The 24,351-nt window shown below is 42.9% G+C and overlaps 2 protein-coding genes across 2 annotated transcripts in view; both read left to right on the top strand.

Moving 5' to 3' along the window:
* LOC139382876 (fatty acid CoA ligase Acsl3-like) overlaps positions 1-7,867 on the top strand; it is a 43,758-nt gene extending 35,891 nt beyond the window's left edge. Inside the window, exons 9-15 of the mRNA XM_071127119.1 lie at positions 1,082-1,221; positions 1,380-1,552; positions 1,944-2,018; positions 3,498-3,686; positions 4,309-4,423; positions 5,147-5,304; positions 5,501-7,867. Of these exons, the coding sequence (XP_070983220.1) occupies positions 1,082-1,221; positions 1,380-1,552; positions 1,944-2,018; positions 3,498-3,686; positions 4,309-4,423; positions 5,147-5,304; positions 5,501-5,658 (1,008 nt within the window). The 3' untranslated portion in view covers positions 5,659-7,867. The remainder of the gene's footprint in view (positions 1-1,081; positions 1,222-1,379; positions 1,553-1,943; positions 2,019-3,497; positions 3,687-4,308; positions 4,424-5,146; positions 5,305-5,500) is intronic.
* A 3,994-nt stretch (positions 7,868-11,861) lies between these two features.
* On the top strand, positions 11,862-13,091 carry LOC139382958 (potassium voltage-gated channel subfamily E member 4-like). Its single transcript, XM_071127234.1, has 2 exons — positions 11,862-11,923; positions 12,181-13,091. The coding sequence occupies exon 2, from the start codon at positions 12,223-12,225 to the stop codon at positions 12,736-12,738; it is 516 nt and encodes a 171-aa protein (XP_070983335.1). The 5' UTR covers positions 11,862-11,923; positions 12,181-12,222; the 3' UTR covers positions 12,739-13,091.
* The last annotated feature ends 11,260 nt before the right edge of the window (positions 13,092-24,351 follow it).

The following is a 24,351-nucleotide window of genomic DNA, read 5'->3' as shown; positions in this document are numbered from 1 at the left end:
TTTCATATTGACCAGATTATTCCCCAATACACCACAGTATATTCTGAATATGTTTCATATTGACCAGATTATTCCCCAATACACCACAGTATATTCTGAATATGTTTCATATTGACCAGATTATTCCCCAATACACCACAGTATATTCTGAATATGTTTCATATTGACCAGATTATTCCCCAATACACCACAGTATATTCTGAATATGTTTCATATTGACCAGATTATTCCCCAATACACCACAGTATATTCTGAATGCTTTACTAGTTACTGAATCAGCATCTTTACAGAATTGATTGCATTTAGGCCTCTCTAAGACATCATCCAGCTAAAACCTCTAATATTGAAATGGTTGGAATGGGACTTGGTCTTGTTTTCATGCCCAGGACACGGAGTCTCTGTTGGGCAGATAGAGAAGAGACACTGGCTGATGTCACTCCCTCCATGTGTTATCTCTGTGCTCACATAGCTCCTCAGAACTGGACCTCCTGACAGAGACGTACCAGGAGTCTGCTGTCTGGGCCTGGGACCAACGCCCCATATTAAGACTGGAGACAGACACAGTATAAAGCACTGTGTTTTGGCCACATACATACAGATCCCGAACTTATTGACCCGAACCCCACACTCTTATTATTTCCCCTCCTCCTTCTGTCCCTATCTCTGTCTCTCCACCTCCACTATGTTCTACCATCTCATACATCCAACTCAACTCCCCATCTTTATTTCTCGCTTTTTTTGCTTCTGCTTACTATTTCTCAATTCCTCCCATCTTTTCTCTCCCTCTCCCTCTCCCTCTCCCTCTCTCTCTCTATCTGTCTCTCTCTCTCCCTCTCCCTCTCTCTCTCTATCTGTGTCTCTCTCTCTCTCTCTCTCTCTCTCCTCTCTCTCTCTCTCTCCCTCTCTCTCTCTCTCTCTCCCTCTATGTCTCTATGTCTCTATCTGTGTCTCTCTCTCTCTCTCTCTCTCTCTCTCTCTCTATCTATATATATATCTCTCTCTCTCTCTCTCTCTCTCTCTCTCTCTCTCTCTCTCTCTCTCTCTCTCTCTCTCTCTCTCTCTCTCTCTCTGTGTGCTACAGGAGATAATGGATCGTATCTATAAGAATGTGATGACCAAGGTGGAGGAGATGAGCAGTGCTCAGAGGACTCTGTTCACTCTGGCCTACAACTACAAGCTGGAGCAGCTCTCCCAGGGACGCAGCACGCCACTGTGTGACAAGTACGCCAGTCAACTACAGTACACACACACACATCCTTACATATACACACTATATCGATTACACACACAAAACCTGATACAAGGTTGAGGCACAGTTCAACCAGGAAGTGTAAACATGAATTAACTGATCTCCTCCCCCTCCCCTCTCCTCCCTCCAGCCTAGTGTTTAAGAAGGTTCGGTCCCTACTGGGGGGGAAGACCAGGGTGCTGCTGTCAGGCGGGGCGCCCCTCTCTGCCGCCACCCAGCGCTTCATTAATGTCTGCTTCTGTTGCCCCGTGGGCCAGGGCTATGGCCTCACCGAGACCTGCGGAGCTGGAACCATCAGCGAGAGTGAGGGAGTGTGAGAGAGAGTGTGAGAGTGTGTGACAGAGAGAGGGGTTGGAGGGAGGAAAGGAGGGATTTTTGGGATACAGAGGGATGGAGCTAAAGAGAAAGTAAATGGGAGACAGCATTGAAATATCCATTAGTTCTCCCCAATGCAGTAAAAGACTGCAGCCAGCAGTGATCCGTTGCCCAGCATTACTATTAACTGTGGTCCAATGAGAAAGTGCTGTCATCCCTCAGGGATGGGAGTGAGAGCACGACCTTCGCGGGGTTACCATGGTTTGATCAGGTTTCCACGGTAACGGATGGGGCGCATTCAGCATAACAGTGTGGCTGTGTATCATACGGTGGTGAGTCAATGCGGCTTGTGATGATAATGTGAATGTGTGTGTTCCAGTGTGGGACTACAGTACAGGGCGAGTTGGAGGACCACTCATTTGTTCTGAAATCAAGCTCAAGGATTGGGTGGAGGGTGAGTGACACAGACAGACAGGGAGGAGGACCCTTGGGTCTCTTTATCCCCCCCCCACACACACACACACACACTTATGAAAACAATGTCATATAGTTTACCAATCCATCCCACATCATTTACCCACATGCCCTAGTCAGTGTGAGAGATGGACAGTGTTTTAGGAGAAAGATCACCCTCTCATATTTTAACTGCATTCCCCATGATCTTGTAAGGAAGATATTCAGAACACAACTCTTTCCTCTGCACAGTTTTCCATCATACAGTGCCTTAAGAAAGTATTCACACCTCTTGATTTTTTACAAATGCTGTTGTTACAAGATGGGATTTAAATGTATTTATCCGTCACTGTGTGTCAATGATCTACAAAGTACTCTGTAATGTCAAAGTAGAAGAAATATTCTAACATTTGTCAAATTAAATTCTGAAAAATAAATCCCTAATATACCTTGATTACATACATATTCAAAACCTTAAGTCAATACTAGTTCACATTTGTCAGCAATTACAGCTGTGAGTCTTTCTGGTTAAGTCTCTAAGAGCTTTGCACGCCTGGACTGTACAATATTTGCACATTACTCTTTTCAAACAGCTCTTTCAAATTGTTTTTTGATCATTGCTAGTCAGCCATTTTCATGTCTTGTCATAGATTGTCAATCAGATTTAAGTCAAAACTGTAACTATTTTTGGCCTTGTGTTTTAAGTTATTGTCCTGCTGAAAGGGGAATTTGTCGGGCCTCCTGAGTGGCGCAGCGGTCTAAGGCACTGCATCGCAATGCTAGAGGTGTCACTACAGACCCCGGTTCGATCCCGGGCTGTATCACAACCGGATGTGATCAGGAGTCCCATAGGGCGGCGCACAATTGGCCCAGCATCGTCTGGGTTAGGGGAGGGTTTGGCCTGGGGGGATTTACTCATCGTGATCTAGCGACTCCTTGTGGAGGGCCGGACGCCTGCAGGCTGACCTTGGTCATCAGGTGAACGGCGTTTCCGCCGACACGTTGGTGCGGCTGGCTTCCGAGTTAAGCGGGTAGGTGTTAAGAAGCGCGGTTTGGCGCTTTCGGAGGATGTAAGACTCGACCATTGCCTCCCGAGCCCATTGGGGAGTTGCAGTGATGAGATAAGGTTGAAATTGGGAAGATAAAGGAGGTAAAATGCTACAAAATAAAGTGAATTTGTCTCCCAGCATCTGGTGAAAAGCACACTGAACCAGGTTTTCCTCTAGGATTTTGCCTGTGGTTAGCTCTATAACGTGTATTTTTATCCTAAAAAATCACTAGCCCTTGCCAATGACAAGCATACCCATAACATGATGCAGCCACCACCATGCTTGAAAATATGAAGAATGGTACTCAGGGATGTGTTGTGTTGGATTTGCCCCAAACATAATGCTTTGTATTCAGGACATAAAGTTAATAATTAAGTTAATTTCTTTGCCACATTATTACTTAATTGCTTTGCTACTGCTCTGTCCTCCAGGTGGCTACCACATCACAGACACTCCCACCCCACGAGGTGAGATTCTGATTGGCGGGCCCAATGTTACCATGGGTTACTACAAGAACGAGGCCAAGAACCAGGACTTCTTTGTGGATGAAACCGGCCAGCGCTGGTTCTGTACGGGAGACATAGGAGAGGTCCATCCTGATGGATGCCTCAAGATCATTGGTGAGGAGCAGGATTAACACCTCTTCTGAATGGCTTAATTCTCAGTGTCCCCTTTCACCATGGTTATGCCCCCAAGTTCATATTTGCTAAGATAAGGATTTACATTTGGGCATGTCCATCAAAGGAGGCTGGTGGGAGGAGCTGTATGATGATGGGCTCATTGAATAGTTGAAATGGAATCAATGGAGCAGAGTCAAACATTGTTTCCATGTTTGATGTGTTTGGTACCACTTCACTGATTGCATTCCAGCCATAACAATGAGCCCATCATCCTGTAGCTCCTCCAACCAGCCTCCTCTGATATCTATGTACAGTAGTATGTAAAGAAAACTCCCTGATACTGCCTATGCCAGCACACCACATCAACATCATCTCAAAACCACTGAATCCCTTCTTCAAAACCTATGCCCCTACATTCATTAGTCTGGCAGGGCAGCTTCCAAGAACAACTGCTTCCCAATTCCACCTCACTTCTGAGAATTCCTCTTGAGCCATGTTTACTTTAGACTGACAGAAATCCTACAGCTCTCTGTTGTCTACATCTGTCTGTAAAGAATTGCAGTGCAGTGGAAAATGTGCTGTTTCTCCTCCAGTTCTCCTCAGTGTGTCCCTGTGTCTACAGATCGTAAGAAGGACCTGGTTAAGCTCCAGGCAGGAGAGTATGTGTCTCTGGGGAAGGTGGAGGCCATGCTGAAGAACTGCCCCCTTATAGACAACATCTGTGCCTATGCCAACAGGTGTGTGTGTGTGTGTGTGTGTGTGTGTGTGTGTGTGTGTGTGTGTGTGTGTGTGTGTGTGTGTGTGTGTGTGTGTGTGTGTGTGTGTGTGTGTGTGTGTGTGTGTGTGTGTGTGTGTGTGTGTGCGAGTGCGGTGCGCGTGAGTCTGTGTTTTTGTTTGACAATCCTTGTGGCAGTGGAGGCTGCTGAGGGGAGGACGACTCATAATAATGGCTGGAACGGAGTGAATAGAATGGCATCAAGCCATGTGTTTGATGTATTTGATACCATTCCACCTATTCTGCTCCAGCCATTACCATGAGCCCTTCCTCCCCAATTAAGATGCCGTCAACCTCGTGTGCCTTGTGGGTACCAGAAGTCCTCACAAGGATAGTAAACAAGGACAATTCGGACAAGTGGGGACATTTTTCCGCTCCCCACAAGGAAAACTGCTATTTTAGGCTTAGGGGTTAGGGTTAGGGTTAGAATTAGGGTTAGGGTCAGGAGTTAGGTACAGTTTTAGGGTTAGGGGTTATAGGTTTGGGGTTAAGGTTAGGGTTATGGTTAGGTTAAGGGTTAAGGTTAGATTTAGGGTTAGGGTTAGGGAAAATAGGATTTTGGATGGGAATCAATTCTTTGGTTCCCACGAGGATAGCTATGCAAAACTGTGTGTGTGTGTGAATCAGTCTATGTAAAAGAAAACAGAGACATGGCGGTGTCTTCTTAACCGTTATCTCTCCTCAGCGATGAGATGTACGTGATTGGCTTTGTGGTGCCCAATCAGAAGCATCTGCTTTTGCTGGCGGAGCAGTACCTTATCCGGGGCTCGTGGGAGGAGCTGTGTGACAACGCTGCCATGGAGGAGGTGGTCCTGCAGGTCATCACCGAGGCCGCCCTATCAGGTGAGAGGTCAAAGGTCATCAGACCTTGGAGAGAGGAGAGGGAAGTTATAGATAGATGGTAGTGGTAGTAGTAGATACAGGTTATAGTGAGTCAGGTTGAAGCTCTACTTTTGTCATCCATTCCTTTTGGTGGTTGCTTTGGTTTCATCTCTGACTGGAGTTGTGATGCAATTCCTCTTCTTGTCTGTCTGTGCAGCCCAGCTGGAGCGGTTTGAGATCCCCCGTAAAATCCGTCTGAGCCCCGACCCCTGGACCCCCGAGACGGGCCTGGTGACCGAAGCCTTCAAGCTCAAACGCCAGCAGCTGAAGAGCAAGTACCAGGACGACATCGAGAGAATGTACGGCGGGAAGTAGGACCAAACCAGACCAGAACCTCTCCAAGCACAGAGCCAGCATCTGCCTCAAGCCGCCCAGCTCCTTTCTCAATCCTCTTTTCCCCACCCGACCCCCGAACCCCGACCCCCATCCTGGACGAGCCACCAGAAGCACTCAAATTACTTGAATCTACTTTGTTCTCCTGAGACCAAAGAAGATAGATAGAGAGAGAGAGAGATTAAAAGAGATAGAGGGAGAGAAATAGAAATATCAAAGAGAGGAGGCTGTGTTGTTGCAGTATTTTCCCTCCACTGTTCCTTTATTCGATAAAATGGCTTTGCTTAAAAATGTGAATCAATAGACAATAGCCTAGCCCTGAAGACTGTTGGAGAGAAAGATTAGCTAGGGGAGAGTAAGTAAGGAGTGTTGTTGGAACACCCTCAAACAGTATCTCCATGTTCATTCCACTTCTTACCCTCTTTGGAGATGATTTTCCTCAAGATGTGAGTTATGAGACAGGACAGGTAGGTCATACTGCCTGTTGAGCTCATGTCTGTCTGAGTGTTGTCGACTGTTATTGAAGCACAAACTCAGGTTGGTTGGAAAACTTGCCGTTTTAACCCCAATGCTCTTCTGTCTGAGGGCGTCAGGAATGCTAAGCCATGAGAGCCTGTAGAGAGCAAGTACCATTATCATTTAGGTTAATAGCTGCTGTTTGATTATTTGTTTTTCTCCTTTAATTCCGTGATTCTGTTCACATTAGTATAGAGTCCTCATTGGCTAATTCTCTGTCCAAGTTCAAAATCCATGGCTCCAAATCAAATGTTTTCACTGCTTATTCTATTGCTTATTTCAGAACCTATTTCTTCCCAGAGACTAGTCTTACTTTCTGCAGGACAGGAAGAAACGAGCTGTCGGTGTTGATTTTTGTTGTGTTTGGTTGATGCTGTTTTTTCTGCTTAGTGAGGCTTTAGTACTATGATTTATATTAGATGCCCATCTGCCCATCCAATCCTACACGCATGAAGTCAACAGGAGGTTCAGAGAGACTAAGATAAGATAATTACTTTATTATCCCAATGGGGAAATTTTGGTTGCGGCTAGGGCAGTGAAATGATGAGTCTCTTCCACCAGAAGAAAAACAGAACATTTTGACGTGAATATACAGTACCACTCAAAAGTTTGGACACACCTACTCATTCAAGGGTTTTTCTTTATTTTTACTATTTTCTAAAACTATGCAATAACACATATGGAATCATGTACATAAATCACTGACAATGTCACCAGCAAAGCACCCCCACACCATCACACCTCCTCCTCCATGCTTCACGGTGGAAACCACACATGCAGAGATCATCCGTTCACCTACTCTGCGTCTAACAAAGACACGGCGGTTGAAACCAAATATCTCAAGTTTGGACTCATCAGACCAAAGGACAGATTTCCACCGGTCTAATGTCCATTGCTTGTGTTTATTGGCCCAAGCAAGTCTCTTCTTCTTACTGGAGTCCTTATGTAGTGGTTTCTTTGTAGCAATTTGACCATGAAAGCTCGATCCACGCAGTCTTCTCTGAACAGTTGATGTTGAGATGTGTCTTTTACTTGAAATCTGTGAAGCATTTATTTGGGCTGCAATTTCTGAGGCTGGTAACTCTAATGAACTTATCCTCTGCAGCAGAGGTAACTCTGGGCCTTCTTTTCCTGTGGCGGTCCTCATGAATGCCAGTTTCATCATAGCACTTGATGGTTTTTGCGACTGCACTTGAAGAAAGTTCTTTAAATTCTCCGGATTGACTGACCTGCATGTCTTAAACCAGTGATGGAATGTCATTTTTCTTTACTCATTTGAGCTGTTCTTGCCATAATATGGACTTTTTCTTTCACCAAATATGGCTATCTTCTCTATACCAACCCTACCTTGTTACAACACAATTGATCGGCTCAAATACATCAAGAAGGAAAGAAATTCCACAAATAAACTTTTAACAAGGCACACCTGTTAACTGAAATGCATTCCAGGTGACTACCTCATGAAGCTGGTTGAGAGAATGCCAAGAGTGTGCAAAGCTGTCAACAAGGCAAAGGGTGGCTACTTTGAAGAATCACAAATTTAAAATATATTTTCATTTGTTTAATAGTTTATGGTTACTACATTATTCCATATGTGTTATTTCATAGTTGTGATGTCTTCACTATTATTCTACAATGTAGAAAATAGTAAAATAAAGAAAAACTCTTGAATGAGTAGGTGTGTCCAAACTTTTGACTGGTACTCTATAATTTCAGAACTCTTCACTTGCCATTTCTATCATTAATATTATTATTATTTATGATAATGCCAATTAATAATACTCTTGTCATAAAATCATAATGTTTGTAAGAAAGATGTAGATTGGTGAATACCAATTTCTTTCAGTGGTAGAAAACATATTTGTACTCTGTTATAGGTGTGCACTTACATTAACCACACATTCACTTGCTAATGTAAGAGCTGTAGTTCTAGAACCACTGTCATGCTTGAAGTACACAGTATGCCATATGATAATATAACATTTGGACCAAACTAAGGTGGGATTACTTGACCTATGGCAAGAAGAGATGCACACAAAACACTTCCGTACAACAGTTAAGAATTTAGAGAATTTAGTTAAGAGGACAGCTTCAGCATTTATTTGTGTGTGTGTGTGTGTGTGTGTGTGTGTGTGTGTGTGTGTGTGTGTGTGTGTGTGTGTGTGTGTGTGTGTGTGTGTGTGTGTGTGTGTGTGTGTGTGTGTGTGTGTGTGTGTGTGTGTGTGTGTGTGTGTGCGCGCATGCGTGCTGTGTTCTCGCACTTGAAAAGGCCATTCCTTGTATGTTGTTGTATGTGATACATCACAGCAAAAGGTAGCCTAAAGCTTTCCTAAATGGTACAAACATTGCTCTGTAGAACACCATTCCGCACATGACACCTGTTGCCTTTTCTTGTGATTTCAGGTGGATAACTACGCATAGAAAATATTTGAATAACAATGCTGTACACAGTAATGAAAGATATAGTTTCTTGACAGTATGTGTTACTGTCACCCAGAATAACATGCCTTTCTGATGTTTTCCTTTATACTGTACATACTGTATATGAGGGGAGAAGGAATTACTTCTTAGGGCTGCAATCCCGTTAATGGGATCGATATGACAACAGCCATTTTAAATCTATTGAAGCTTTATAATATAGACCGGTTTTGGAACTCCTCCCTACTTGTCTGGGGAATCTGCCTTGTAACATAAGTGCATCAATTGTATTTATTTGTAATTTGCCTTGGAAATTGTTAAATGAAGAAGTAAATAAAGATTGTGTCCTGAGTTATTTGAGTGCAAATTGAGAAATTAGGCTGTCTTTAAAATCTGATATCCATTATGTCGTCCACTACAATTAGATCCATGATAAAGCAGTGATGATGACGTACCGTTAGGTGTTTTTTTATTTAAAACATTTTTTGATTTTTGTGAATTTTACCCCTTTTTTCTCCCCAATTTCGTGGAATCCAATTGTTGTAGTAGCTACTATCTTGTCTCATTGCTACAACTCCCGTACAGGCTAGGGAGAGACGAAGGCTGAATGTCATGCGTCCTCCGATACACAACCCAACCAGCCGTACAGCTTCTTAACACAGCGCGCATCCAACCCGGAAGCCAGCCGCACCAATGTGTCAGAGGCTACACCGTGCACCCGGCAACCTTGGCTAGCGCGCACTGCGCCCGGCCCGCCACAGGAGTCGCTGGTGCGCGATGAGACAAGGAGATCCCTACCGACCAATCCCTCCCTAACCCGGACGACGCTAAGCCAATTGTGCGTCGCCCCATGGACCTCCCGGTCGCGGCCGGTTACAACAGAGCCTGGGCGCGAACCCAGGGACTCTGATGGCACAGCTGGCGCTGCAGTACAGCGCCCTTAACCACTGTGCCACCCGGGAGGCCCTGTTAGGTGGTTTTGATGATAATGATGATGATGATGCTAATGCTAATGATGATGATAATGATGACGATAATGATAACGATGACGATAATGATAACGATGATGATAATGATAACGGCGATGACGATAATGATAACGACGAAGATAATGATAACGATAATAATAATGATAATGATTGCATGAGAAAGTTTTGTTTGAACTGTAAGCTAGAATAAACTTGTTTCACTTAATTTATCCAATAAGCTCAAAAGGGACCAGGCTAATCAAACTAAACAACCGTGCCCACCATCGTCATTCGTCACAGCCTACTTATTTGAGGCTCAAATTTCCAAACCCCTCCCGTTAGCACTATCCTAGATAATTTGTTGCTTAAAACTTCTTAGGGCTGCAATCCCGTTAACGGGGTCGATATGACAACAGCCAGTGAAAGTGCAGAGCACCAAATTCAAAACATCAAAATTGTCATAATTACAATTCCTCAAACATGTATTTTATACCATTTTAAATGTTATCTTGTTGTTTTAAACTCTGTTTCATTATCTGTAATAATTTATTTATATTTTTATTTCACCTTTATTTAACCAGGTAGGCTAGTTGAGAACAAGTTCTCATTTGCAATTGCGACCTGGCCAAGATAAAGCAAAGCAGTTCAACACATACAACAACACAGAGTTACACAAACATACAGTCAATGATACAGTAGGAAAAGTCTATATGCAGCATGTGCAAATGAGGTAGGATAAGGGAGGTAAGGAAATAAATAGGCCATGGTGGCGAAGTAATTACAATATACCAATTAAACACTGGAATGGTAGAATGTGCAGAAGATGAATGTGCAAGGGTGAATGTGGAAGGAAGCAGGCCCCCTGATCAACCCGTGTCTGCCAGCAGGGGAGGACCTAAGACCTCAGCTCGTGCTGTATGGGGTGGGCCGAAGGCCTATTCCATCGAAGGCCTTCACCAAGATCTGGCCCACCCTCACGTGCCTGAAGGAAGCACTGTGGTCCTCCCGTAACCTGCTGGTAGCAAACCAGTAGACACCACCCCCCAGGCAGTGGCCATGGTAGCCACGGAAGCCCTGGGGTGGTACGGGGGAAGGAGGCTTCAACCCCAGGCGAAGGGTCCCCCACAACACCCTAGGTCTCGGCGGCCACGGCCTGACAGCGCTGCGGCACCTATGGCGATGTGCCTAGGGGAGGGATCTCCTCTGGGCCCCTAAGGACGGGACAATGATTGATTCGGGAGAGCAGGAGGAGGCAAGTTTGATAAGGACTCACCCCGCTCCTGTACAAAGGACCGAAGACAGCCTTTTAACAAATTGACTTTTTAGCATGTTTCTCATGTCTTAAAATTGTTTTACCTTTGTTAAATCATTTGTACACATTTTAAATGGCTTTACAGATTTGATGTTTTTACAATGAAAAGTACTTTTATTCATGGTTGTTCTTATTGGTTTTAACATGTACTTTTTAACAAATTTAAATGTAACCTTCAAATGCTGTGTTTTATGCTTTATTGCCGTTTTAATGTGTATGAAATGATGTAAAACATGTATGAGCTGTTTTTAAAGGAAATGTGACAATAAAAAAACTTTTCCAAAATAAAAAATAAAAAATATATATATATTACTTTGAACATCATTGATGCAAGTTATAAGGTTGTATAAAAAGCTGATGTGCACGTGACAGATAACGGCAATTATAAATATTCTATATTGCAATCTTCAGTTCGCTTCTTTTTCCAATATTAAGTGAATTAAAAAAGGGTTATTGTGATATAATGTTGAACTTTATTGACGATGCATGTGCAGTTGAAATGTAGCTATTGAGTCTTTGATCAAAAACTATTTTAAATTTCTTTCAGAACTGAAAATTAATGTGATTTCAACATCCGGGAATATATATATTTTCGCAATATTGGGATATGCAATTTTAACAGGATTGGTGTGCTAGAGTTGAAGCATTGCACACCCATTAACTCACACATGTCGATGGAAAATTATGTTGGATCAATTCTGTTAAATATCTGTTAAACAACAGCTGTTAAATATCATATTCTATCAGAAAAGAAAAAGTTACTTTAGTAACTTGACAGAATTGGAACATAGCGTTCGAAAATCGGATAACCATTGTTTGTCACATTTGTGTCTGGGCTCTGCCGACTCAAAATTTGACACTGGGCCAAAACTTGCCTCTCGACCACAGGGTCCACGTGATTATAGACGTCCCAAGATCGCTATATAAATATTCCCATGCACTTGGATATCCTGTTATTAAATTCGAGAGGCGTACACACACGAGGACACGGATCATACAGCTGGGTCCACATGTCCCACAGCTCTATTGCTCGGTAAGTTGGATAAGTAGTGTATCATTAGTAACAATAGGCTTTAGCAATTGTTCACTAAGTTTTGTCTAATAAAACATGTATTTGGCTAAATAGGCATACTTTTATACGATTAATACAATAATTCGTATAGCCTGCAATTGAGAAATTATGTGCTTAAACGTGTGCTTAAATGTGTGCGTGGGTGTGCGTAAAGATGTGCGTAAAAGTCTTGGCAAAGAATCAAGATCCAAACCTCTGTAATGTTTTTGTTTTTCAAGGAAACTTCCTTCATAAACTCCACTTCATAAACTCCACTGAGGATGGAGAGGTCAGACAACTTTACAACGCCCCAACTTCTTCCCCTGCAGAGGGCTAATGACGCGTCCCAAACTGACAAAAGCAACGGCAACGCATACGTGTACATTTTCATAGTAATCTCCTTTTATGGGGTCTTCCTCGTTGGAATAATGCTGGGCTACGTTCGCTCCAAAAGGCGGGAGAAGAGAAGGTCGAATGTTTTTACGCGTCTGGTGCACGAGGAGGAGCAGCGGGAATGGGGCGCGCGGCAAAAGAAGCACAGCATCACCATGCCCTCCTTCCAGGTGTCGCTTCCCTTCTCCGCGGGGAGACAGGGCCTCTATGAAGGAAGGGTCCTGAGCTCCCCTCTGGCCTGCGCCATGTGCTCCATTGAGCAAAGCAGCGTCAGTTCACTGTGCTCCTCCGCCGACGTGCGCCTCGCCATCGAGGAGGAGTCAGACAGCGGGACCGCGGAGGGACCGGACGAGACCCTGAAGGGCAGCTCTCTCGACGACTTCGCCGAGATACAGATACTCTGAGAGGAACTGTGACGCTCAGAACAGGTGATGATACTGGAAATATACGCAACAAAACTGTAGACTTTCCACCCCTCTACGTCATATAGGAAATAAGTGGAGAAATGAATGACTGGTAAAGAAAGTTTAGCTCGACATATGGAACAAGTGCTCTTTAACCATCCGGTTCTGAGCATTGAAATGTACCTGGAACCCACTTGAAATATATTTTCTGTAACGAAACCCTCTTAAGATGTAGCCTAATGATTTCACTGTGCAGTGTTCATGTCTATGTAGGTTTACCTGGGGTTGTTGTGTAAATTGAAGATTTAAAAAACTATGCTCTGTTTGAGAGATATGGTTCTTCTCAACTCTTCTAGGGAAATAAATGTTTTTATGTTGAAAAAAGTTTATCCTCTCGTTTTTAAATCAAAGGGAGGTTGCAATATCTAGTTTTTCTCCAGAAGGGGGCAGTGCTGCAGTAGTTTTACACTACCTGTTTCTGAGGCACACCTAGTGGTTTCAGTAGAATCATAATTTACATGTTAGTCATTTAGCAGCTCTTATTCAGAGTGGTTTACATGAGCAATTGGGTTAAGTGCCTTGTTCAAGTGCACATTGACAGATTTTTCACATAGTCGGCTCAGGGATTCAAACCAGTGCCCTTTTAGTTACTGGCCCAACCACTAAACTACCTGCCACCCCCCATCCTGTCCTTGAATTGTCTTGTTCTGAAGTGTTGACATACTAATTGATCAAATTAGAACCAACTTTTTCAGGCAGTTAGCGATTATTGATTTTGACTTATTTACATTTCTTTCATTAAGCAGACTCTTATCCAGAGCCACTTAGAGGAGCAATCAGGGTTAATAAGGGACATCGGCTGATTTTTCACCTAGTCGGCTCTGAGATTGGAACTGCAACCTGTATCTGACAAGTCATCATGCAGTAAGATTAGCCCAAACCACCCCACCCACTGGAGACCTTCCCATCTGATAGTAATCCTGAGAAATGAGCTCATGGGATTTCTCCTCATTGCTATGACAATAACGCTACTACTGCCCATCCCCCTCCCAGGCTACCACCCACACACCCATCCACACACCTTACCATATCAGCCCAGCTGTAGGCCATAATGCTCACAACTCACTCCATTGACAACATGCCAAACCAAAGTTAGGTAGAACAATATTATGAAAGAAAAGGAATGTATTTTATGATGCTATTTAGAATGTAATGGCCCCTGTCTGGGTCGTAGGCCTCAATAAGGAGTCTTGTCTTTCTCAGGCAATAAGCTCTGTGTGTACGTGTATTTGCTCACGAGTTTTCTCCCTTCCTCTCTATTTCTCTCTCTTTCTTTATCTCTCTTTTTCTTTCTCTCTCCCTCTCTCTCACACTCTGTCTCTCTCTATCTCTCTCAGGTTAAGTTGACATAGATACAAATCACAAAAGCAAGTTGAGGCATACTAAATCCTATTTCCTGTGCACCTTAAACATAACTGAATTATTGTGAAATAGTTCAATTTTGGGTACAATTCATACATTATACACAAGGAAAGTGAGGCAGGATTAATGCTATTGTCTACTTCATGTTATTCCACAAATGATTGATAGTGTAGACACATCAGTGTGCACCATAAAGTGGAACTACAGCGGTAGGAATGGTTGGGCTCATGTCTTTTTAATAAGGGCCAACCAGAGAGATAGGGTTGGTGAAAGAAAGAGCCGGACATCAAGGTGGAACTATACTGAACAAAAATATAGTTTACCACGCTCACTGCTTGTAGATCATTTTATATACTGAACAAAAATATTAATGCAACATGTAACAATTTCAACAATTTTACAGAGTTACAGTTCATATAAGGACATCAGTCAATTGAAATAAATTCATTCGGCCCTAATCTTCACATGACTGGGAATACAGATATGCATCTGTTGGTCACAGATCACTTAAAAAAGAAGTTAGGGGCGTGGATCAGAAAACCAGTCATTATCTGGTGTGACCACCACTTGCCTCATGCAGCGTGACACACTGTATCTCCTTTGCATAGAGGTGATCAGGCTGTTGATTGTGGCCTGTGGAATGTTGTTCCATTCCTCTTCAATGGCTGTGAAGTTGCTGGATATTGGCGGGAACTGGAACACCCTGCCATACACAGAGGATCCCAAACATGATCTATGGGTAATGTCTGGTGAGTGTGCAGGCCATGGAAGAACTGGGACATTTTCAGCTTTGAGGAACTGTGTACAGATCCTTGCGACATACACAACCGTTCAAAAGTTTGGTGTCACTTAGAAATGTCCTTGTTTTTGAAAGAAAAGCATTTTTTTTGTTCATTAAAATGACATCAAATTGATCAGAAATTTGAGCAAGATGACAATTTTTGATCAATTTGATGTTATTTCAATGGACAAAAATGTGTTTTTCTTTCAAAAACAAGGACATCCTTAAGTGACCCCAAACTTTTAAACGGTAGTGTAGGGTCTTGCTGAAACATGTGGTGATGGAGGCAGATGAATGGCATGACAACAGGCCTCAGGATCTCATCACGGAATTTATGTGCATTCAAATTTCCATAGATAAAATGTAATTGTGTTAGTTTTCCATAGCTTATGCTGCCCATACCATAACCCCACCGCCACCATTGACATCAGCAAACCGCTCGCCCACACAACGCCATGCATGTGGTCTGCGGTTTTGAGGCCAGGTTGGACGTACTGCCAAATTCCCTAAAACGACGGCTTATGGTAGAGAAATTAACATTGAATTACCTGGCAACAGCTCTGGTGGACATTCTTACAGTCAGCATGCCAATTGCGCACTTCCTCAAAACTTGAGACATCTGTAGCATTGTGTTATGTGACAAAACTGCACATTTTAGAGTGGCCATTTTTATGTTCCCAGCACAAGGTGCACCTGTGTAATGCTGATGATGTTTAATCATCTTATTGATATTCCACACCTGTCAGGTGGATGGATTATCTTGGCTAAGGAGAAATGCTCACTAATAGGGAAGTAAAGAAATTTGTGCACAACATTTTTGTTTATGTTGTGTTTATACTTTTGTTCAGTGTAGAAGCTGCAGTGTGTGAAATGGAAAGAATGAGACAGAAAGAGAACAAAACAATAGAGAGAAGGAGAGAAGGAGAAAGAAATGGAGAGAGTGACACACAGAGCGAGCAAGAGAGAGAGAAAGAGTATGAGAGAGAGAACGAGTGAGTGTGAGTAAGAGAGAGTGAGAGAGTGTGAGTGAGTGAGTGAGGCAGGGAGAGATTAAGAGAGAGAGAGTAACAGAGAGAGAGACAATGCGTAGCAGCATAATACAACAGGATGTGTCTAAATAGCATCCTCCGTCAGTGGGAGCTGAGGAGGGTGAGTCCTGCCTGCGTCCTCCTGCATCCTGCACTCTGCCCCACATATACTGTACACAACGAATGAAGTCTAAATGAGTCACTAATTCTGGGTCCTTTCACCTTCTTTCTCTGTCTGTTGTTCTTTTAGCCACTTAATATCTTCCTCCCAAACTGTCTAAAATGTGAACTTTTTCATCTTGCAATTATGAGTCAAACTATTGACACACTCTTAGATGTTGTGAGTCACAGCTTTTTCCATCATTGGCCAATAAATGTGTTGACTGTTATTGTGGTTAATTATTTTACGGCAACACAGAGTCCCCTCCATCAGAGTATATGGATCCGGCAGAAGATAAATACTGTACATCTTTAAATCAATGTGATTGTGTTTACTTTCCTTACAGCGGAAAGACCAGTGAGAGTAATCATTCAGAAATTATTCCATCATTAACAGTGACTGGTCTTCAGCATTGGGCCAGAGAGGGAGGAATATTTGATGTTTGCTCTTTTCTCTCTGCTTTTTAAAAGGAAATGTGGTTCATGACCTTTCTGCTTTTTCCCTTGAAGATGCTGTCAGTCTTGCCAAGGCCGCTGAATACATTACTGTAATCATCAAGGTGGTTAGCCAGACTGCTGAATACATTACTGTAATCATCAAGGTGGTTAGCCAGACTGCTGAATACATTACTGTAATCATCAAGGGGGTTAGCCAGACTGCTGAATACATTACTGTAATCATCAAGAGGGTTAGCCAGACTGCTGAATACATTACTGTAATCATCAAGGTGGTTAGCCAGACTGCTGAATACATTACTGTAATCATCAAGGTGGTTAGCCAGACTGCTGAATACATTACTGTAATCATCAAGGTGGTTAGCCAGACTGCTGAATACATTACTGTAATCATCAAGGGGGTTAGCCAGACTGCTGAATACATTACTGTAATCATCAAGGGGGTTAGCCAGACTGCTGAATACATTACTGTAATCATCAAGGTGGTTAGCCAGACTGCTGAATATATTACTGTAATCATCAAGGTGGTTAACCAGACTGCTGAATACATTACTGTAATCATCAAGGTGGTTAGCCAGACTGCTGAATACATTACTGTAATCATCAAGGTGGTTAGCCAGACTGCTGAATACATTACTGTAATCATCAAGGGGGTTAGCCAGACTGCTGAATACATTACTGTAATCATCAAGGGGGTTAGCCAGACTGCTGAATACATTACTGTAATCAACAAGGTGGTTAGCCAGACTGCTGAATACATTACTGTAATCATCAAGGTGGTTAGCCAGACTGCTGAATACATTACTGTAATCATCAAGGGGGTTAGCCAGGGCTTGGAAATAGGGAAATCATACATGAATCAAAACAATAATCCAGTTTTGTTGTATAATCAGCCATATGAAATGAACCACTCAGAAACTGCGAGAACACAGACATAGGCTGTATTTCTGCTACTGATGACTTTTTGCTGCCAGAGCTGGAGAAGATGAGGTTTAAACTGAAATAACCAGTATGCTAATGGTCATAAATTGAAGTTTGTGAATAAATCACATTTGCATTACATTCAAATGATAGATAGCGGTCGTGTCAACAAACAACAGAGGAGCCAATCTCACCCTTTTTCTAATTAATGTTTCAATGGCGACCTAGGCAGAAGGCAGTGGCTAACTTCAAATCAATTTTTGTAAAAAAAAATATATATATATATATTTTTGGGGCATTTTCCAATTAAGAACATTCAAAACAAAAGTGAAAAGATATTAGACAACGATAGGACAAAGTGACAGTAACAGACGAGCGTAACAAAAAAATAATAATAATTATAATTATATATACAAACATACAATAAGAAAAAAATAATAACGAGACATTGGATCACCTGCCGTAGGCTACATATTATACATTACGTGTGAAACATTATGTGAGGATTATATATAGATTCAATCAATGAGATGTGGGGGGAGATTCTCCATATGGTCAATAAAAGGTTGCCAAATTCTGTAAAATGTCTTTAACTTATTCCTCAAGCAGTAAGTGATTTTCTCCAAAGGGATACAACTATTAACTTCCGATAGCCACATTGCAACTGGCAGGGAGGAATCCAATTTCCATTTCAAGGCAATACATTTCTTGGCATTCGCTAGCAATATTTCTGTTAGCTTTATAGTATGGCTTTGCCTAAGATTGGTGTTAGTAAAGTTAACCAGTAGACAGACCTCCGGGTCTAAAGGGAATGCAACCTCGTGAATTGAGGATATGGTATCGCATACCCCCTGCCAGAAACCGTGTAGTTTTGAACACTGCCAAGTGGAATGGAGGAATGTTCCTTCATCTGAGCCACATCTAAAACATAGGGAGGAGATATCTGGGTTGAACTTGTGCAGTCTAGATGGGGTGATATAGAGCTGATGGAGGAAATTAAACTGGATCAGTCTGTATCTGGAGTTCAATGTGGATGTAGCACCATCCCTGCATAGCTCACTCCATAGATCCTCATCAAGATCAATACCCAGATCTTTTTCCCATCTAAGTCGGGGTTTATCTAGCCCAGGCAGTGTTAGTCCTGACATAAGAGCATCGTATACATGGGAAATGGTCTTGAACAGTGGTTGGTCTGCGTGGCAGAGATGTTCAATAGGTGACATCTTAGGTAGGTTCCATTGTCCCTTGAGAGTCACCCTAATAAAGTTTCGTATTTGTAGGTAGCTAAAGAAGTCCCTGTTAGGCAAATGGTATTTCTGTTTCAGCTGATCAAAAGACATAAGAACTCCGTCCTCGTAACAATGTTCCAGAAGAGTGATCCCCTTATCAGACCATGGTCTAAAGTTACTATTCTGGAAAAACATAGGGATAAATCTATTGTTCCATAAAGGGGTTTTAGGGGAAATAAATCCCCCTCGTCTGAACAGCTCACCATGCCAGGACAGAATGTATGATTAAAGGGTTGTCTGTGATGGTTTTTATAGATTTTCTGTCCCATTTGTAAAACAATTCCGCCACAGTGTCATCATTTACCTCAAGCTTTTCAATGTTCAACCATGAGGGAGAGGGACCATTGTCAAACCTCTGAGCCAGAAACCTAGACTGTGCAGCCCAGTAGTACATTCCAAAATTGGGGAGGTTTAAGCCCCCTTGACTGTAATCAAGGGTCAGTTTATCCAGGCCAACCCTAGGGGTTTTGCCGTGCCAGATAAACCGTCTGGTCAGCTTGTCGAGAGAGGAAAAAAATGCTGCGGCAACAGGGATAGGGAGAGATTGAAACAGATATAGAAATCTAGGCAGGACATTCATTTTAATTACATTGATTCTACCCAGTAGAGTGAGAGGTAAGTCCATCCATTTACAAAGGTCAACCTCCACCTTTTGCAGCAAACTGGCCAGATTGAGTTTATAGAGGTTGTTCAGATTACCATCCACCATTATGCCCAAATATGTGAAGCCCATAGGCGACCATCTAAAAGGAAACTTGTGCTTGATGGTATGATGGTCAAAGACAGACGGTAAGATTTCGCTTTTATCAAAATTGACCTTATATCCAGAGAAAGAACTATAACACTGTAGTAGGATGTGCAAGTGAGAGAGGGAGTGTTCTGGGTTTGTTAGAAAATAAGATAAGGTCGTCCGCAAAGAGTGATCATTTATGGGTATGGGGGCCCACCTCAAAGCCATGTATGTCAGGGCACGTTCTAATAGCCTCAGCCAACGGTTCGATGGCGAGGGCAAAGAGGTGGGGGCTAATTGGGCAACCTTGTCTGTTCCCCCTATAAAGAGGGAAAGAGGAGGAAGTAATCCCATTGGTAGCAATCCTAGCTTTAGGAGATTTGTAGAGTGATTTTATCAAATTTACAAACACGGTACCTAAACCGAACTTTTCCAAGACGCGAAAGAGGTATGGCCATTCAACCCTATCAAAGGCCTTTTCAGCGTCGAGGGAGACTGCGACACTAGGTATTTTGTTTTTGTTAGCAAGGTGAATTATATCAAAGAACCTTCTGAGATTATTGGAGGGCAATCTATTAATTATGAAGCCAGTCTGATCTGGGTTGACCAACAGGGGAAGACATGACTCCAGTCTCTTAGATAGCATCTTGGTGACCAGTTTACAATCTGTGTTAAGGAGAGAGATTGGTCTATAGGAGGCGCACTTTAGGGGTTTTTCCCTTTCTTGTGGATTACAGTAATCACTGTTTGAGAGAAGGACTCTGGAAAGCAGTTGTCTTCTCTGGCTTTTTTAAGTACCTCCATAAGGTCCAACAGCTCCCTAAATTCTTTATAGAACTCTGGAGGGAAGGAATCCTCCCCAGGAGATTTATTAGAAGGTAAGGATTTAATGGCCTCCAACAATTCAGGAACTGAGAAGTGTTCACTCAGGCGCTCGCTGTCTTCCCCTGACAGGCATGGGAGGTTGAGAGAGGAGAGAAAGGAGTCGATCTCTGATAGACCATCGCTTGATTGGGAAGTGTAGAGGTCTTCATAGTATTTCTTAAAAGTATTATTAATTTCAGTAGGGTCGAAAGATATCTCATTAGTAAGAGTTTCTATGGCATTAATTGTCCTCTTACTTTCCTCTACTTTCAGTTGCCATGCCAATACTTTGTGAGCTTTCTCTCCAAGCTCGTAATAACGCTGTTTTGATTTAGTGATGGCCCTTTCAGCTTGATATGTGTTCAGAATATTATATTTTAGTTTTTTATTTATCAAAAGCCTGTATAGATCTTTAGTATGGCCTCTTTGGTAGGTTTTCTCTAGCTCGGAGATTTCAGATTCAAGGGCACTCAGTTCCCCACCGTGTTTTCTCTTCAGCCCTTTAGTATAAGAAATGATCTGTCCCCTCAGATAGGCTTTCAATGTGTCCCAAAGAATGAAACTGTCAGGAGCGGAGGGTTTGTTTGTCAAAGTAAAAATATTGATCTGCTCTTTGATGAATGCACAAAAGTCAGGTTGCTTCAGGAGTGTAGAATTTAGTCTCCATCTATATGCTCCATTTACCTTGGTAGGAATGGAGATTGATAATACCAGAGGAGAATGGTCACTAAGCAATCTGGGGAGATACTCAACATCTAACACTCTATGAAACAGTTGTGTCGAAAGTAAAAAGTTATCTATGCGTGTGTGTGTCTTGTGTGGGTGTGAATAAAAAGAGTAGTCCCTATCCTGTGGGTGCAACTGTCTCCAGATGTCTAGTAAATTGAGATCTTTCATGAATGACATGGTGAGCTTGCCGGCTTTGGTAAGAAGTGAGGGTTTATCAGAAGACCTATCAAGAACTGTATCTAAGAAAAAATTTAAATCTCCTCCAACCAGTAGCCACCCTGGTGGTGCTTGAGCGACCTGAAGGAAGACATTCTGAATAAACATATGGTCATCGAAGTTAGGAGCATAAATATTCAATGGGTCCAAGACTCTGGAAACATATGCCCCTGCACCAAAACAAACCTGCCAGAGGGATCAGAGATGGTGTTGTTGACACAGAAGGGGATGTGTCTACTTATCAAAATTGCAGTTCCTCTTGCTTTGGAGTTAAAAGAGGATGCAAAAACTTGTCCTACCCATTCCATCTTCAATTTCTTGTGTTCACTGGCTGTAAGATGTGTTTCTTGTAAAAACACAATGTCAGACTTTTATTTCTTAAGGTATGTATAGACTCTTTTCCTTTTAATCGGGCTGTTAAGACCTTTTACGTTGAATGTGACATATTTTAGAGGATTAAGCATAGGTTGTGTTTCAAATATGTAACTGAATGGAAATCTATCATATGCAGATAATTAGGAAATGTTTCAACTTTGGTTTGAGCACAAAAGTGACCTGTGTGTCTCTTTAGGAAGGAAACAATAAACATAGAAAAAAGGAAGAAAAAAATTATAAAAATCCCTCCCACCCACCCCGATTGTCAGACTAAAACAACAATCCCAACAATCAAACATGAATACACTTGTAGAGATAGGTTGCTGCTCGCTTTTCATCTTGCTCTTACTAGCTAAAACTTGGCGTAAACTAAAACCTGCGAGCTCTCTAAGTTGAAAACAAACGTTGTGAATAGATATTTATGGCTGAATATTTACTGCCCACGGTAAGGGCTGCTTGAGTCTCTTTTCGAAAGATTAACATAAATGAGGGGGAAAGCAGTGGGCCTAAGCCCACTTATTGCTTCGCCCAGTGGATATGGACTAAACCAAAATATACTCTGCTGTAAATGTAATAGAACTCACCCCGGAAAGATACGGTTAGTTGAAAATTTACAAATCAATTATAGTGACCGGGAGATACCAGCAGTTCAATCCGGATAAGAGAAAACAAACAAACTGCATTTTATCCCCCAGAGAGACCGTCCTGGCTCAGACATTGTTCAGTTCTTTGAGAAAAGTGTGCACTTCTCCCGGTGTGTTGAAGAGATGGCTTCGGCCTTTGTACTGAACTTTCATCCACGCAGGGTGGATGAGGTAGCCGGTGATGTTCTTCTCCTTCAGTGCTTTGGCGGCAGGTCTGAACTGCTTGCGACGTCTGGCGAGATCCGCACTCATATCTGGGAAAAGGCTAACCCTCTTTCCATCGATGGTGATGTCCCCTTTGGCTCTTGCGAGTTGCAGTATCTTCTCTCTGTCTTGGAAACGGAGGAACCTGGTCAGGACGGCTCGTGGGGGCTCATCTGGCCGGGGTTTAGGTGCTGATGTTCTGTGGGCGCGTTCGATTTCCAGCGGCTTGGTGAAGTTGATTATGCCTAGGACCTCCGGGATCCATTGAGTGAAGAAATGGACCGGGTCACGGCCCTCGCTGTCCTCTTTCAATCCCACCACACGGATATTACTACGTCTACTCTGGTTCTCCATCTGATCTACCTTGTTTTTGAGGTAGGCATTGTCCTTTTGCAGTTGTATCAAGACCTGGTCATGTCGAGCGATGGTATCTTCAGCTGTGCTAATGCGCAACTCTGCCTCAGTCGTTCTCAAAAGGAGATCATTCATGGAGAATTTCAGGTCGTCAATGGAAGAATGGAGTTCAGCCGATTTCTTATCAATTTTCATAGCAAGACCTCTGTTACCATCCTGAATTTCCCGGAGGAGAGTAGCCAGCATGTCGGCATGCTCGCAAGAGGCTGAGTTATGAGGGCTAATGCTAATCTTGCTAGCTATAGCGTTATCGTTATCTTGGGAATCAACAACGTTTTGGTCGTCCTTCTTGCCTCTCGGTCAGAGGTCCATGGCTCTTTGGGAAGGTAAGTACTTGACAATTTATCAGCCGATGTTAGAATATTGTTTCAACGTTGTTATTTAGGTAAAAATAGAATAACTTTGAAGAGCTCGGTTTGTCAACGTCTGCTCAGCTCCGCGGCATCACGTGCTCCCTCAAATCAAATTTCACATGCGCCGAAAACAACAAGTGTAGACCTTAGTGAAATGCTTACTTACAAGCCCCTAACCAACAATTCAGTTTAAAAATATTAATAAGCATATGAAATCAAAGTAACTGGGTAGCCATTTGATTAGATGTTCAGGAGTCTTATGGATTGGGGGTAGAAGCTGTTAAGAAGCCTCTTGGACCTAGACTTGGCGCTCCGGTATCGCTTGCTGTGCGGTAGCAGAGAGAACAGTCTATGGCTAGGGTGGCTGAAGTCTTTGACAATTTTTAGTGCCTTCCTCTGACACAGCCTGGTATAGAGGTCCTGGATGGCAGGAAGCTTGGCCTAAGTGATGTACTGGGCCGTACGCACTACCACTATTGTGTCATCTGCAAACTTAATGATGGTGTTGGTGTCGTGCCTGGCCGTGCAGTCATGAGTGATCAGGGAGTACAGGAGGGGACTAAGCACGCACCCCTGAGGGACCCCTGTGTTGAGGATCAGCATGGTGGATGTGTTGTTACCTACCCTTAGCACCTGGGGCAGCCCACCAGGAAGTCCAGGATCCAGTTGCAGAGGGAGGTGTTCAGTCCCAGGGTCCTTAGCTTATTTATGAGCTTTGAGGGCACCGTGGTGTTGAACACTGAACTGTATTCAACAAATAGCATTTTCACATAGGTGTTCCTTTTGTCCAGGTGGGAAAGGGCAGTGGGGAGTGCAATATAAATGGCATCATCTGTTGATCTGTTGGAGCGGTATGCAAATTGGAGTGGGTCTAGGGCTTCTGAGATAATGGGGTTGATGTGAGCCATGACCAGCTTTTCAAAGCACTTCATGGCTACAGACATGAGTGCTACGGGTCTGTAGTCATTTAAGCAGGTTACCTTAGTGTTCTTGGGCACAGGAACTATGGTGGTCTGCTTAAAACATGT

This window comes from Oncorhynchus clarkii, chromosome 24, assembly GCF_045791955.1.
Source record: "Oncorhynchus clarkii lewisi isolate Uvic-CL-2024 chromosome 24, UVic_Ocla_1.0, whole genome shotgun sequence".
Taxonomy (NCBI): Eukaryota; Metazoa; Chordata; class Actinopteri; order Salmoniformes; family Salmonidae; genus Oncorhynchus; species Oncorhynchus clarkii.
The sequence above is the reverse complement of the archived record's forward strand: the minus strand, read 5'-3'. Positions and strand labels throughout refer to the sequence as shown.